The sequence below is a fragment of the Lissotriton helveticus genome, chromosome 9, assembly GCF_964261635.1.
Source record: "Lissotriton helveticus chromosome 9, aLisHel1.1, whole genome shotgun sequence".
NCBI classification, from domain to species: Eukaryota; Metazoa; Chordata; class Amphibia; order Caudata; family Salamandridae; genus Lissotriton; species Lissotriton helveticus.
Window position 1 is genome coordinate 561010111 of NC_136070.1, and position 17630 is coordinate 561027740.

Sequence of the window (17630 nt, forward strand, 5' to 3'; positions counted from 1 at the left end):
TGACCTAAGATCCACGAAGGCCGCGTACAGGTTGCCTTTTCCCAAGGTAACAGTCTTCCAATGCAGAAGCATAAAACGGAATGCCTGATCCAAGGTGCTCACATGGGAACGAAACCCTGCTTGAAGAGGAGTGAGGATGTCATACTCCTCTATCCATGCCTGGATCCTAGTGAGCAGAAGACGGGTAATAATCTTCTGAACCGCGTCTATTAAGCTGATCGGCCGATAGTTGGATGGAACCGACCGATCGCCTTTCTTGAAGATCGGCAATATTTCGGCACCAGCCCAGGAATCGGGTACTCTGGCGTCCGCTGCCAATGCATTAACCAAACGCACCAGATATGGAACCCAAAGGTCATGGTCCTCCAAAAAAATATCCGCAGGGATACCGTCAGGACCAGGCGCTTTGCCCCTAGGGATAGCTCTCAAAACTGCTTCAACTTCCTTGGCCGTAAACACAAGAGTGTCAAAGGATAGAGGCCATCTAATGGAAACATACGCTGTGTTACAACATCTAAATTGTTCCACAAAATGGGACACCCATTTTTGTGGTTCAACAGAAGCTGGACTTGGGCGATTGTCCTGTGAGTTACCCCACCTGAGAAGATGCCAGAACTGCTGGAGATTCCTACTCCCGCAGGCCTCAGTTAGCAAAGTCCAACGCTCGTTGTCCCAGTCAGCTTTGGCACGGCGTTTAGCTTCATTGAAAGCTTTCCTGCTTACTTTAATTCGGGTAGGGTTCTTTGATTTTAGAGCCTTGAACAAATCTGCGTGAGACTTCTTACAGGCTTCATTAAACCAATTTAGTGGTTTCTTACCCTTCCCTCTCCCTTTATTTGCAACATATTTGACAAAAAAGGATTTTAGGGACAAAAATAAGCTGGCATGAATAACTGCAATATCCAAATTCTGTACACCACAGTTTGCAGTTTCTGCCAGGGAGTTTGAAACCAGAGCTCTAATCTTTGCACGTGCTTCCACGTCAACTGAAACCTTTGGCCATCGTACCCTCCTCATATCATTTGAGAGTACAACCGCCTCCTGAACAGGGTTGGGGTGTCGTACATTCAGCCCGAGGAAACTATTGTCCTTTAGCTCTGCCACCAAGGGATCATGGTCACTTTCTTGGCGCTGTTTTACAGACATATCCAGAACCACCGGCCACATTGATATGTCAACTAAAATGTAGTCAATACGACTATTATGTCTACCATTAAAAAATGTATAGTTACCCATCCTATCCGAACTAGTCCGACCATTGAGTGCACGAAGCCCCCAATTCAGACATAGACCTTTAATATATACCGCGGCTTGGGACCATTTGGTAATCGGGGGTAATTCCAGTTGTGGGATTCCCCAGATCTCGTCCTCTGCATTAGTTAGCAGACCATCGTCATAACTCAATGGTTCAAAACAGGTATTAAGGTCACCCATAAGCACTACATGACCAGAGTTTACATTAGAACTTAAAAACTCATCCAAGCAAGCAAGGGTGTCTACGACCCTGCCACCCGTCATACCCCTCGCATAAACATTGATCAACAGTATATCCAACCCACGGGCTGTTCGGATGCTAACTATCAATAAGTCTACACAATCAATAAAAATTTCATTGACAGTTACACCTACAGCTTGACGAATCCAAGTTGTTAGGCCACCCATAGCCCGACCTCTTAGGCCTTTAGTCGCAGGTTTATAGAAATTTAAAAAAAACTGGGAGATACACTGGAGAAATTGCCCAGGTTTCCTGAAAACACCAAATATCTCCTAGCGAGATAAACTTAACCCAATCAGGAATACATGTACGAGGTTCTAACCCTGCAATATTCCAACATCCCATAACAGTTCCCTTGTTATACATTTGTTCACATCGGTTTGTATTTTCAGACACGCTAGTAACATTAGACAGTAGCGAGGTTTCTTCGTGCCCAGGTGCAATAAGACTAGTACCCAACATCATCAACCCAGCAGACCCAACTTGAAGACATGGGGGTTGATTTACACCAACTATGATAGCATTCGTTGGTGACAAAGGGGTCGATGACAAATCCAATGTGCCCATCTCCAATTGGTTACTCAAACTCCCCTTCGTAAGGTTACATGGATGGGCAACAGAACTTCCAGAGATATTAGAAGGGTTAAGGGGAGCCGCCCCCCCTCCCACGTAAACCTGGTGAATTACATCGTCCCCAGTCAACAATACTGGTCAATCATTAGATGCTAACCCTGATAGGGGATCATAAAGGTTCCTCAGCGGTATATTCCAATGATCTTTAGGGTTAAAACTAGTTGGATTGGGATAAACTGGGTAGTAGTTAAATGGTTGTTGGACCTGCGGAAACATGTGATTGAATGGAACTGAGGGGTACAGAGGATTATTAGTGACAAAGTTATTTGTTAACACTGATGGGCCGGGGGGTTGAAATTTAATTTTAGCCCAACCCGGTGTTTGAGGGGGACAGTTGTAGGTAGATTGAGTGTAGGAGCGATACCGTTCCTCTGGGTTAATTTGTGGTCCATGATAACTGGATGTAAAATTGGACCATTTGAGGAGGCTTTTGGTATTTGAAACATGGGGACGATCAGTTGGATTAATCAGGGTCTCAGGATAAAAGTAACTAAGATTCTTGGTAGAAACCCCTCCCTCATGTTTCCCTACAAACCAATCAGAGATGTAGGATACTACTCTATTGTCCCTAAAGTTGATAATAACAATATCACCCTCTATGTCCTTTGGACGAACCCCCACCCATTGACATCTTCTGACAGAGACTATGTCCCCATTAAGATGTGCTGGAAGGGGTCTATTAGTTTTTAGCCAGAAGATGACTTTATTTTTCAAGCTATCCATGTTTTCCCGATCCCCTTCCGAGACAGGAGGCACCCCCGTCATTACGATAACAAAGTTTATAGAGTCCGGCGGCAAATCCACATTGTGCCTCTTAAATGGGGGTTTATGGGGTTTACCAATAGTGGGAGCCAGGGTGCCCTCCCCTATCTTAGTCTGTTTCACAGTTCCCTGTGGCGGGGGTTTACTAACAACTGCCCTGGGGTTCACTTTGGCCGAGCTGGCTAGTCTTGGCGGTTTAACAACCGCAGCCGACACTTTAGTTGGAATAGTGGCTGCATTAGTTGCACTGTTTGGGGGTTTGCTGGGGTTAGTATTAGTAATACCTGTCACGGGTTTAACAGTATGGGAGTTGATGGAAGCCCCCTTGCCCTTAACAGAGGTAGAAGGCTGTATTAGCTCAGGGGACACCAATAGACAATCCAATTTTTCGCTCACAACCCTGACCCGCTCTAACAAGGGTAACATGTAGGACTTAATGAGCTTCTCTATGAAGACACGAGACGCCTCACTGAGACCTTCAAGAGCTAGGTCCGGAATAGACAAGGTTTGTACTTCTGGTGTCAGTAACTCAGTATGATGAGGGATTAGTTGTTCTGGGATAACTGTTGGAGGGGGGGTTATTACAGTTCGGCGATTTTGGCCTTTCCTTTTCACCCCACCCTTTCTCCTTCTTTTCCTCGGAGGAGAACATACCACCCTCTTATCATCATCAGGCCCAGTAGCAACATCGCCCACACCCTTCAGTGATAAGTTCATACTGGATTCAATACAGGCCGGTGGTGGGTTAGGGAGCGTGGAACAGGACCTCTGATCCCTAGGTTGGCTATCTAGAATATTTACATCCACAAAACTCGAGTGATCAATGGGAAAACAGGCTAGCTGATCACCACAAGTTGCCGTATCACATGGCGGCAAAATAGTAGGAAACCTAAATATGTTAGGGGTTTGATTAATATCTATACCATCATCCTCAATCGAGCTCAGCCCTCGGACATCCGTGGCCTGAGTAAGATCTGAGTCTGATGGAAAGGGCAATTGACTTCTCTTCAATTGCTCAATTGAGCGTCGTCGTACCGCCCTTCTTTCGGCAAGGAGAAGATCCCTATCCACATCCTTAGGTGTTTTTTTAAAAAATTTGTCAAGAGGGCCAAGTGGAAAACTACCCACGCCAGGAGGGGCTGAGTGACTCATATCAAACAATGGTATAAGCGGGAGTAGAGGAGAAATACAATAACTACCCCTTTTTGATACTTAGGAACAGAGCTAGCAGCGGCAAGGCAGTGGGCAACTATACGAATAAATATTTAAAATGACATACACTTTTCAATACAAATGACAATCCCGTGGCCCAGCCCGGCCTCCAGCGGCCCCGGACGGCCACAGACGGTCCCGCCCTTGTCCCGGGCTTCTCCCGCACGCTCTCCCGCACTGCGGGAGTACTAGTGTCTATTATAGGACTTGCACACAAGAGGTGGAAGGGGTGGGAGGGGTCGGGGAGAGCGGCCCAGGTGTTGCTGCTCCGGGCTGGCGGGCGCTCCTGGGAATTGAAGTCCCTCGGTGAGCGCACGCACTCGCTCGCAGCCCCGTCAAACACTTCCCACAGCTGATCCTCCAAACCTTCAGGCGGCTGCAGATGACTCACAACGATGCGGGACCCGCGGAGCGGGTTCCGCGAGCAGAAGGCTGGCTTGCAGGCAGGTCAGTCCCAGACAAATAATTTACAACAGCAAAGCGTCCCACTCTCTATACCAGGGAGTGCTGGTTAAAAATGCTCGGTGGAAGGGTGGGAGGGGTCGGGGAGAGCGGCCCAGGTGTTGCTGCTCCGGGCTGCTCCGGGCTGGCGGGCGCTCCTGGGAATTGAAGTCCCTCGGTGAGCGCACGCACTCGCTCGCAGCCCCGTCAAACACTTCCCACAGCTGATCCTCCAAACCTTCAGGCGGCTGCAGATGACTCACAACGATGCGGGACCCGCGGAGCGGGTTCCGCGAGCAGAAGGCTGGCTTGCAGGCAGGTCAGTCCCAGACAAATAATTTACAACAGCAAAGCGTCCCCTTACAACAGCAAAGCGTCCCTGTCAACTTACTCTCTAACAAATCCAGTCACACACATGCTCAGTTAATAGATCCAGGGTCACGTCATTAGAGTTGGTAAGCCGATTAATTGCATGTTGTCCATAGTCTAGCTGCAGGTAGTTGTTATTTTATTGATGATGATGTTGGTATTGCTGTAGTTCTTTCAATAGATATGCTGGTGGGATCACTGAACATATTCGTGGCACACCAGAGCACCCACATACCCTGGTGTAACGATCTGTCAACTTACTCTCTAACAAATCCAGTCACACACATGCTCAGTTAATAGATCCAGGGCCAGACTGGCCGTAGCGAGCACCAGGCGTTTCCAAGGTGGGCCATAGGGGTGTGGGCTGGTTTTGCAACAGTGCTGCAATATCGGCACCCTCTAACAAAAGCAGGAGCGGTGCTTCTCACTGGCATCCATCTCCCGGCCAAGCAGCAATCTGCCAGGGCTGGTTGCTGCTCCCAGCCCGGGCCTGAATAAATCTAACAGCATCCTAAGCAGTGGCGGCCAGCATGACTCACGAGTGGGGGGAGCAGGGTTTCACAGGGGAATTGCACAGGGGGGAAGGGGATCACGATTGCGGGAGGAGTAACATAATACATTTTTTTAAAACATTAAAATAACTTACCTTGTCCCCGGGTCCCGTGCCTCTGCTCCTTCTCTCCTCCAGGAACAGGAAGAACAGCCAGGCCTTAATGACCAAACACAACGCTGCAAAGTAGTGTTGTGATTGATAGGCACCCAGGCTCCCCTGACCAATCAGTTTTGAGAACCTTGGTTCAATGCTAAAGCAGGGAATGGGGACCTGGACATGTTCTCCACGCAGGCAATGGAGAACGGAAAAAGTGTGCATGACTGGTTTGGGCAGCCCGAGAGGGCCGATCAAACAGTCATTGCACACTTAGGAGTGGGCAAATCACTCCGCCCCTGTCCTGTTCCAAGAGCAGAGCAGCCCCGCCTACCCGCAGAGCAGCACAAACCTAAAATGATAACTGGAAGTTATCATTTTATGTTTCTGCTGCTTGCACTTCTTGAAAGCAATGAGGCGACGCTCCTCCACCATAGCGGAGGAGCTACCACTGATCCTGAGATAGGCATCCACATATGTTACTGAGATCTTATGATATTGTGTGAGACAGACCAAAATACCCACCAGGTCCTGGTGAGATCTCATGGTATAATCTTGGAAATGCCTCTGCTGCTGGATACCCTTTTGACGTTTATGGCATATTTCGAGAAATGCCTCAACCCTACTTTTGCTCTTGGTTTAGCAATGTCACCACTTATTCTGGGTCACAATGGCTGGTAAAAGCCTTCTGCTCCAACATTCCAACACTTGTCTTTCTGTTTCTCCCTTTTAATTTATAACATTCTACCCTCAATGGGCTGCAGTCAGTACTTAATGACTCAATAAGGCTATTTTGCCTTGCTGCACCTGAACATAAACATTATTGCGAATGGGTCCAAACAACCTTTGCATTCACATTCGTGGCTGAGATGGTCCAGCCTTTGCTTGATTTTTAGCAAATGTGCAGTAACATTCACTCGCAGTCAGGCGGTAGTGAAAGATACTGCTGCTGTTATGCAACAATTAAAATCGTCCAGTGTAGCAGGGCCTGCGATTATTAGATTTTCTGCAGGGGTCTGTTGCCATCTCTGACCCTTTCCCCCCTCCTAACAGAGAATGGGCCGCTCTATGATATTCTATTCATGGACGATGTCTGGAGTCTGAGATTGGGCTAGGGAGGAGGAGGGAGTATTGGGGTGTCGCTAGCAGTGAAAAGCTTAAAGGCTGCCGTTTGAGTCCTTTGTGTCCCTGTGGGGGAGGGAGGGGTTATTCTGTGCAGCTTTATGCTAATAGAGGTGGAGGGGGTCAGTCTGAACGCGTGGCTCGTGGCTTCTTCTGTACACACTTTCCAACTTTACTTAATACGTAAGAGCCCCCTCCCAGCCCACCACCCTTCGAAGAGGCTGATGACGTGGGGGATGGGGTAGCGTGAGGGGAGGATGCAGTGCACTGATTATAAGACTGTCCAACGTCTCGTCACTTCTGGGTGCTGCAGGGAATTGTTCATCTTTAAGGCTCAATTCACAATTTTCCAAGCGTCAATGGAACATTTAAATTATATGGAATGTTCCTATCAGGAGAGATAATACACCGTCACAGTGAGGGACGAACCAGGGTTGTGAAGGGAAGTTTCATCATGTTTTTCTATTCTTTTTACAATTTCCTTTCCCCATTCGGTTCCTTTTATGTTTACCACTTACTTTTTTCTTTCTCAGATATTTGTGTTCTTTTCTGGTCTTTTCTCGTCCTTTTTTTCTATCCTTTCAATTTTATCTTACTCTTTTCATGTGCATTCTTGGTCTATTTCTTTCCTTTGTATTTTCTTTCTTGTTCTGTCCCCTCTCCGTATTTTAGTATGGAGATCTACTTCTGCTATCTCACTATGGATCTTCTTGCTTGACACGTCTCTTTCCATTACGTCACTCTCTTTCTTCTTTCTCACGTCCTTCAGCACCATCTTTTATTTTGCTTTCTTTCTCTTTCCATCTTCTTAAACTATCTACTATTTAATCTGCTTCTTACCCTTTTCTCTGGCTATTGCTTTTGTTCCTTAATCTGTATGCCCTCCATGTCCTCTTTCTTTTTAAATTTATCTTAATTTGTTCTGTTTTATTTCATCCATTTTTCTTTCTTTTCTTTAGATTTACCACTACTTATGTCTAAACGTTTTATATTGCTTTCTTTTTATGCTTCATTTACCTTGTTCTTCCTTTCTCTTTATATCTTTCTTTACATCCGTTTGTTCCTTTTTCTTCTTTCTCCTCTTTCATCTACCTGTCGCCCATTCTTTCTTTACAAAGCTGTCTTCGCTGTTGACCATTCCCTTTCTCTTATCGTAGCTTTCCTTTTTCTTTGTTTTGTATGATCTCTTCCATTATTTTTCTTGTTTTTGTTCAATATTTAACTTTTCTGTATTTTTCTACCCTGCTCATGTCTATTTCACCTTTTCTTCCTCGCTTTTTTTCTTGTTTCTGTCTCTATTCCACTATTTGGTTATTATCTTTAACGTTCCTTGGTTGTCTTGTCTTTCGTTCATATGTTTTCCTATTCTTATGGATTTCTTGTACAGTTCACTTACACTTCCTTATTTTGTTACACCCTACTTTTCTTTCTTGCTCCTATTTAACTTTCTACTTTTTTCCTTCGGTCACACACCCCCTTCACCTTTATTTTTCTTTCCTTTTTTGCTTCTTTCAACTTTGTTAATTATCTTTCTCGTTCTATGATTATTTTTATATATGCTTTTTTTCTATTCCCCTCAATTTTGTTTCATTTCTTCAATTTTTCGATGGTACTTGGTTCTATTTTCCCCTAACTGTCTTGCTTTGTTCTCTGCTTTTGTGCTGCAGTCATCTGCCTTTTTTTGCTTTTACCCTTATTTTTTTCTCTTTTGTTCACTTATCCACAATCTTCCCCTAACTGTTTGCCCCTATGCCGTTTTCTCTGAAGATCCCTTTTCTACTTATCTTCTTCCTTCTTTCATGTTCTCTTTCTTTCTCCTGTTCTATTTTGTTCCTTACTCATTTTGTCTTTTATTTCCTTTCTTTTTCTCTCCTTCATTCTTTGAATTTTTATTTTGTGTTCGTTCTGTACGTTTTTCTTTTTCCTTTACTTTTCTCTATTTATTTCACTTCTTAATATAGTTTGCACCCTTTCCTTCCTTCTATAATTCTTGATTTCTCTTTTCTTGTTTCCCTTTTTTTCTTGTTATTATCGTTCCCTCCTTTCTTTTTATTCTCTTTATCTCACCATCCTACTTCCGATATTCTGACTTTCGTTCATTTCTTTCATTCTTTCTTTATTTATTGGTGTTTCTTTTTTCTTCTATGATTTCCTCCCTCTTCATTGCTCGTCCTCCTGCGTCTTTTGCTTTTTGCTCACTTCCTCTGCTTTGTTAATTACCTTTACTGGCCATATATCCCACCTGCCCGTCATACTGTTCGTGCAGGTTTCCTAACACACATCTCGGCCCCCTTATTCCTCTGTAACTTCTCATTCGTCCCACTCTCCACCTCGTCACTTGAAAACATTTACTGATTGAATTCTGCACTAGAAGTGCACCACTTCCCAAAGGAAGAACCCCCTATTCGTATTTTGTTTAAGAATTCTGCACCCGGAATGCACCGCTTTTCCAAGGGAGATAACCCTATTTGTGTAAAAAGAAAAAAAAAGTTTTCTGGTTCTGAGGACTTTTAGTTGGGCATGGGGGAATGGTTCGTAAAGAAAAGGGTTAAATTATGTCTGAAAGGCTGGCAGACTGCAGCTATTGTGCGCATCAGACTCCCTGGGGCACTTCCATGCTCACTGGAGATGCTGCAGTTGGAAATGGGCTGTTTAGAGAAGGGGATGGGGGTTCTTTGCTGACACCCCACCCCACAACCCCCTCTCCGAGGAAGGCTCCTATTCTCTGTTGCATTCTCCTTCTTATTGAATAGGGACAAAGGGCCGGGCACGTGTGTCTTGAAACGGGACCAGGGGAGTGAGGCCTCCTTTTGTTCGAGGCGTGCCTCGGGGGGTTAGGTGGGGGCCTTGGCGTGTGGCATCTTTGCCCCCAATCTCCATACCACGCGTCGGGGTGGTGGAGGCTGCCATCTGCTTCCTTCCCCGGAGACCCCCCTCCACCTGCCTGCCCTCACAACCGCCACCCTCCCATTGGCTGCTCTCGGCAGACCATCTGCAGCTCCTCGTTTGGAATGGGCGGGTGGTGGGGGCCTGGAGCCTTCAAATACCTGGCTCGGCCTGCCCTTGAGCATCAGAAGCCCCGTCGCAAGGGACGCGCTACATAACTGGTACGCTGGGAGGTCTGACTTGCACCGACTTGCCTTGAGAAGCCGAGTTCCTTTGACTGGCGTTGCCGTCCATTGACTGACTTTTCGGGACTTCCTTTGAGTTCAGTTGACGCTCTGTTGAGCTGGGCTCCCACTGCCGCCGTCGAGTGCCAAGCCAGAGCCTCTCCATTTGGACGTCACTCTTTTCGAGATGCCTCGAGGGTTCCTAGTTAAGAGAACCCGGAAGCCGGGCCCCTTGTCTTACAGGGTCCGGGAGGATGACGACGACCGGTCCCAGTCACCATTGCCCATCAGCTTCGCCAGTGTCATCACATCCACCTGGATGCACCCAGAGAGGCCCAGGCCAATTCTACCAGTGCCCATCCTTGGAACAGAGGTGCCAGCCACTGGTTGTGGGGTGACTGAAGCATCTTGTGCACCTGCATGCAGCCCCGGGAGGCCCGTGGGCACCCTCCAGCATGACCAGAGTTTGATGGACCGAACCCTGAACTCCAGCTCCCCAGTTCTGACAGCGTCATTTCCAGCAAGCCTGGCTGCCTTTGCCTCCTTGGGCCAGCGGTTGGCCTTCCTACCCTCCTACGCTGCCATAGAAGCCAAGCTGGACTCCATCTGCACATTGACCCAGAGTGCCAAGAGACCTGGTGACACCAGTGCCATCAGCACTGATAACAAAGTCAGAGTTCAAGCCAAGAGGCTGAAGACTGAGAAGAAGAGTTGCCGGGATGAAATGACTACCTCCCCAGTTCTGGGCCTGAGGATCCGGGAGGACCCTGAGGATGCCAAACACCGGGGCCAGGCCAGCAGCCCATTGGGGGGCTTTGTCTGTCAGTTGTGCCGTGAGCAGTATGCCGACCCTCTATCCCTGGCACAGCATAAGTGCTCAAGGATCATACGGGTTGAGTACCGCTGCGATGAATGTGACAAGGTCTTCAGCTGCCCAGCCAACCTGGCTTCCCACCGTCGTTGGCATAAACCAAGAAGCCCTCCAACAGTTGAACAACAAGTAGCCCACCTGTCCGACAATGCCAAGGAAAACCAGAGCCCCGGTCCAGAGAAGCAAGAGGTGGCTACTCCTTCGCCTCAAACCTCTGACTCTGATGAGGACCTGTATGACTGCTCACACTGCAACAAGAAGTTTAGGCGCCAGGCCTACCTGCGGAAACACCTGGCACTACACAACCGGTCCAGTGCTGCAGCCACAATGGCAAATGTCCTGTTAGAGAGCCAGGCCTTGTCCAATGTCTCGTCTGAAAGCCACAGCCCAGCCAGCATACAGGGCCTTCCGCATTCACCACCAAGGGACGAGCCCCTGGCTCTGGTCTTCAAGGAGAGCAAGGCAGCAATTATGAGCCTTTCTAGAACATCCGCCTCGTACCATGGTCAGGGGGCACAGGCTCACCCTTGCAGATTCTGTCCTGAGACCCTTTTCTCCTCTGCTGGCCTCACCAGGCACATCAACCGATGCCATCCGTCAGAGACCAGGCAGGTAATCCTACTACAGGTTCCCCAACATGCCTGAGGTGGATACTCCCAAAGAGAGCCACCTGTGGCATAAAGACATCGAGTATGAATGAAAATATGACTATCGCGCCATTTTCCCAGGCGTCACTTTTATGATTGCTTATTCTGTACTTTTCTGTCCTACTGTCTGTCCCAGGCCCATTCTCCAGATTTGTTGCAACATAGTCTCTGCATGGTCTCCAGCTTTAACTTCGCTTTCTAGGCCCTTTAGCCTGAACTTGTCAGCAGATAAGGATCACTTGGCATCTCGGCCTACTGAAGTCACAGATTCTAAGTGGTCCCCAGCTTTAACTTTTTCAGAAATGCCGTCATGCCCATCCCTAGGAAACAGACTTTGTATCTCTGACCCAACAGTTCCAGAGACTTCGAATGTAAGACTCTACCCTCTACAGAAATTTCCCTTTTCTGTGTTAAATTCGAGACAATTCTACCTACTATATATATTGATTATATAAGATATATATATATATATTTATACGTTTTTTCGCGAGCGTGCTTTTGTGTGATGTGTATAGCCCGGGCCACTTCTTTGACACCCGGTTAAAGTTTACAATTTATTTATATATTGCATTTTGTATTTAAACCACATTTGCTGCTTTTTATTCGGTATTTATATGATAGTGTGTGAGGCGAATTTTCTATTTTAACAAATAAGGCACTCCTCAAATTCAAAGGAGTTGAGGACAAAACAAGCTCTTACAATTGGGGAATATTTGAAATGTGTGTTTGATAAGAATTGAAACAGGACCTCTGCCTTTTCTTAATGTGTTTCTACTGCCCATTGTGCTCCAAAGGAACCCCTAAAATGTGATCAAGCAACGATAATAAAAAAATATTGACATACAACCTGAAGTTGTGGTAGTTTTGTGTTAACTGGGAGGGAAGAGTACATTTGGCATCAGCAGTGTTAAAGAAGTGATGTGTACAAACATAAAATACAAATAGTTCAATGTCTTGGAATGCACCTCTACATCACCGGGGACCTCAATTTAAGTTAGTTCAGTTGAAAAATGTGCTATTGCAGACATTTCTGTGAAACACGTAGGTCGCCTTTTCTTGCGCCAGAGATTCGGACTTTCATGCTTCCAATGACAAAAGCTGCACCATTGAGTTGGGTGCAGTAATGGATTTTATTCTTAGTGCTAAGAAGCCACAGGTCCCTGACAGCGAGATCGGCTGAGAAACATAAAATCAGAGTCCCGAAACTCGCGAATTTTACAATGGGGAAGCAGTCACTGCGAAAGAAAACATGTAATATGAAAATGCAGGTTATATGTCTGGAGGAGGGAGAGGGAGCTGTAACAACAATGTGCAGTGTTGTGCGGACAGTTTGAGCGCAGTCAACATACAGTTTTGGCGGCACTGCTGTCTATTTGGTGGCAGTGTGAAAGTAAATCAAGGTCAGGAGTGTCGCAGGTCGCGTCAAAAAGGAGGGCACATACACGTCTTCATTTTCAACAATAACTAGGCTTCTACCACTTTCATAACTGCAAAGAGTCCTCATGTCACGCGTGACACTTTCAGCCAGTACTAAATTGTTAGTTGATTGCAAATTGGATCCTGGTAGTTGTAGTTTCGGGTTAAACGTTGTTAGTATGTGTGCAAAAGGTGTGTAAAGGTATATTGGCAAAAAATCCCGGACTTGTTGAAGGTGTCATTGATTGAATGGAGGCGCTAGGCAGCAAGGTCCACCAAACACGCTGCCACATTCAGCAATGGGATCAGACACCACAGACATTGATTGCCTCACGCACCTGGAGATGGCTGAGTTGGCAGTGCCCATGATGGTGCTGTGGAAATAAAACATGGACATTTTGTATGTGTGTGTGGGGGGGGGGGGGGGGGGCTGCGTTTGAGAGGTAAAAGACGTGTACCTTTCGTTACAACACCTAGAAGTTTATGGGTTTGCACTTCATCACCAATGCTGGTCCTAGGCTAGCAGTTGAGCAACAAGTACAACCAGGAAAACGTGTTCTTGATTCTCTTGAATTGATTCGGTTTAACTAAGACACCTAAAAAGCAGTGTTTCATAAAATTACATTTAAGACGGACTACATTGTGTTTCACTGACATGGAGTCATCTGGTCGTCACCCTCAAACTCTTTTGTCTGTAAGTGCGCGGTTTGGAAGTAAAGACGCACTGTGTTCAAATTTCAGAAAACAGATGTACGACAGTATGCATTTACAGGTGACGAAGATATGCATTTTCATATGGAAAATCCTTTAACGTGTAGGGTTCGCGGGTTTGCTAACCTTCACTGCCTCTCTGTGTCACTGTATCGTTTCTAAATCAAAGGTGTCCCTTCCATTCCGTTTCTATTCATAGCTCCACCACACTAATCTAAGTTTACATTACAAAGATACTACCATAACTAATTTCAAAGTCACAGGTGTACCAGTCTACCCATCTCATAGTGGTTGCAGGTGGTTGCAGGTGTGCTAGTCCTAATTACTTTGCGGAAACAGTTTTTCTACAGTAAATAATGTCCATGTCCCAGGTGTGCTACCTTAAACAACCTCCCGAATCACATATGAGCACCCTCTAACCATAGCCAGGTCCTGGGTGCCCCAGCGTAAATCATTTCCAGATGGCGGGTACATTTTGTGATGATGTGCACTCCCCTCCCCCCCCCCCCCCCCCCCCCACGGTGAAAAGTGTACCGCGTTAACCATTTTCAGAATGAAAGTTTACTACCATAGGTAAACCTACGTAAATCGCTCGCAGGTCACATATTAACTGCACCAGAAATCTCGTTTCCGGCTAACATAGACCTGTCTTGATCGATATATGTGCAAGCCATCAGGGCTAGGCATTCCTCGTTGTTGTTTGTTTGTTTTTAGTTTATTTGTTTTTGTCTTGAGCAGCACCCTCAGAGCATGAGGTGCATACAGTGTCGGCCCTGCACTAAAGTTTAGGGCACTCAGTAGCCAGAGCTTCCGACTCGGGAGCTGGGGATCCGGGTTCGAGTCTCGGCGTCGACAAAGCATCCTGTGATTCTGAGCATATCACTTAATCGCCCCGTGCCTGTGGACAGCGTCCGGATGCCCTCACCTGTGGTAAACTGCGCTATATTCATCTACACATTAGTTTATTTTATGTGTGATATAGGATTATAGGTGAAATTATTCAGATCATTCGGCTGTGATAGAGCACCTGTGAGTCGAATTTGTGTGTAGTAATACAAAGGATGATAGTGAGATAAATATACTCAAACAGAGCTGGGTACATGCTGCAGCAAAGCTGAGTTCAATCCATGGTCTCCACTGTAATGCAGGAACTTTCTCTGTTTTGCAACAGCCCCTGAAACACCTTAGGCATTTAGGCTGCAAGACAGCAGAGGCAGCTGGTGGCTTTGATATCTGTGCTAACATATTATTTAGCAACCCAATTCGGTGCTATATGTCTGAATGATGAGGACCAAAAAGTCGCCCTACAAAAATATCATTGATAAATATTGAGAACCAAAATATCATGAAGGTAAGTATATATAGATAAATGTAGATTTACTTTTCCTAACTTTATATCTCTTAAAGATACATATATCATCAAGTTACATAAATTAGTTACATATAGTAAACCTAAAGTTAGTTACCTTTAAGTACTTACCATCTTGAAATCTTGGCAGTCGATAGTCGCAGTACTTTTGTAGGACTACATTTCTGTCATAGTTTTCCAGTAGTATGTGACTGTAGCTAAGATGAGGTGAGTGGTTCTCTTTGTTCTAGTAGAGAGGAGGTGGGCTGTATCTTTGTGATGTTATTTATCTGAAGTGAGCCTGGCCTCAGTGATGTATTGGGCTCAGATGAGTCGAATCTCCACTTTGTTATATCATTGGCTTGAGAAAGCTTATGTCCTGTAATACAGATTCAGTGCAGAACAAAAGGGTTTTGGTTTATTAAGGGAGTTGGCAATGAGGCTGTAAGTAGCTAAATGTAAGAGAATACATCCACAAAACATTTAATGAATACGCAGTTTCATTATAGGGAAACCAGGATCAGTCGTTGCCCCTGTAAGTTCTCATTCCCACTTGGAAATAACACAATCCACTTTTACCTTTATCAAGGCGGTTGTTATATCATAAAAACGCACTCTAAAGTGTTGTTTGTAAAAGCACGGGCATATCATTTAATCAATGCAAACATTAACATATGTTGTGGTGCAGTGTAGGCTGTCACCACAGACACTCATCTGTACCCTTCATAAGTGTTAAGAACATTGTGAACTCTAATAAATATATAAATCAAAATCAAGGGTTAGGGAGTGAAGAGGTAGTGCTCATGAGAGTACTATGGTGGATGCATCCTCCTCCATGCAAGGTATTGGAAAACGAAAAGATCCACCTCTAAGAGGTTTCCTGTATGTCTAGAAGTGTAAGGCATACACAATGTTTGTTACAATACCCCTCACACACCAAAAGGACCCTTGGTGTCATGCTTCATCATCGGGGTCATCCCGCCCCGCTGCGGGACAGGGCGTGCTGCGACTGGCGACTACGCTGGAGCACTTTGTTATTGTAAATGCTATGTGAGGTGTGTCTGTTGTGAGTGAAAAGGATCAGGGGTGAATGAAAAAGTGATGTTTAAAAATAACTGGCCTTATGGATTCAAAAAAACTTTATTTGGTCATAGGCTGGTACTGTTAAAAGGTGTGGGTCGGAGAGATCACGCTAGTAATGTGCAGATCCTCCTTTGGGTGTCAACATGTTTTGAAGCTGAAAATGCTTCTTCGTCAGGACAAGGTATGATCCCTCAGTCACTCACTATGTTGCTATCGATATGTGAAGAAAATATGTACAAGTGATTTTAAAATACAATACCTATGTGGTACGGGTATAAGTTTTCTAAAGCTCTATCAGTATTTTTGAGTATAAGCTAGAAACATAAGGAGTCAATGCTCCATGAGCCTCCGGGTTGAGAGGTAGGATGAAACTTTCATATTACGTCATGCAGTCAATGCTTCCTGTCTCGCCAACCCGTGGTTCCGTGGTGTAATAAATATATACAGTATGTGCAGTAAGTTCTCTTATGCTAATATGGACCCTGATTGTGAGTTTCAAGTACAGTATATAAAAACCTGTATCCGATTCCCTTTCTAAAGCCTAGCTGTGACATCACGCCTTACCTCTAGTAAGGAAACTACATTCTTATCCTAGTGAACCGTTGAGGTGCAGCATCACAGTGTCTCTGCCAGAGTAAGGTGACCACTGGTTGGCAGGTCCTTGAAAATAATTACAACTGCTGGTTAAACAGATTAAGAATGAACAATATTTCATCTCTTTCCTTTGAACTTTTTTCTACCTGGAAATTCACTTTGCTTAATCAGCAATGGAGCACAGGACTAGGGAAAATGCTCATGTGGTCCCCATGAAGCAGTGCCTACGGTTTAAGACCCTTTGTTTCTACAGAGAATGGGATTCGGCCTTTGCCCAGATCTTCTTAGTAATGTTTTTAGAAGGCATCACCCTTGGAGGATGTTGAGAATCGAGGGATCAGGTGAGGTTGGTCCCACTGAAAATTCATAAAAACCTCTATTGTAGTGCTACGCTGGCTTCCTACAGTGCTTCAGTGAGGGCATGCTCTGTTTACTTCTAATGCGGCTGCTGGGCACCATCCAGTTCCTCAGTTTTAGAAAGGGGGCGAAGACCTAGCTCTTTCAGAAAAACTCTCATTTTGTTGAAAGAATGTTTGTGGTTGTGTCACGCAACTTGATCTGTTTTCGGGTTGTGTAATGAATAGAACCCAAGCCTGTTTTTAACCCCTTGCGCGCTCGTGACAGAACCATTCCGTCACAAGCCACGGTTGGGCTGTGCTGGTGACGGAATGGGCCACCGCGCCTGCGCTGCGCGTTCTATTGAGTGGGAGGGGCCGTGACAGAACCATTCCGTCACAAGCACAGAGCCACCGCAGCCCGTGACGGAGTGGTTCCGTCACGAGCATGGTGGTGCCGTGCGGCCCCCCTAGCGCCGCGGTCGAATTACCGCCGCGGCCATGGGGTTAAGCAACAACATAAATACATGCAGTATACCACTTATACTAACGCCAGACGGTTATAAAAGTAAATACACGAAACTGGTTAACAAAGATGTGTCACAAATTTGCATGCTTAGTTCTAAAAACCGGAAACCAGAGTATTCGTTTTACAAGGAGCAAAAGAGCGTGCAAATCACTTCAGAGTTCGGTCTGGATCCTCTCTCTGGTCATAGACCACCTCCGATTTCCAATATACTTAAAACATCCAGTAAAGAGTACTTTATCATACATCATGTTGTACCCAACGTAAACCCAGGATTGTCTGATCAATGTCGGATTTTTTAGGATAGCC

The 17630-nt window shown here is 45.7% G+C and overlaps 2 protein-coding genes across 2 annotated transcripts in view; both read left to right on the plus strand.

Moving 5' to 3' along the window:
- Positions 1-17630, plus strand: part of LTBP3 (latent transforming growth factor beta binding protein 3) — an 872522-nt gene that overhangs the window by 7377 nt on the left and 847515 nt on the right. The window lies entirely within an intron of this gene.
- On the plus strand, positions 9596-12136 carry LOC144782835 (insulinoma-associated protein 1a-like). Its single transcript, XM_078662107.1, has one exon. The coding sequence runs from the start codon at positions 9978-9980 to the stop codon at positions 11304-11306; it is 1329 nt and encodes a 442-aa protein (XP_078518233.1). The 5' UTR covers positions 9596-9977; the 3' UTR covers positions 11307-12136.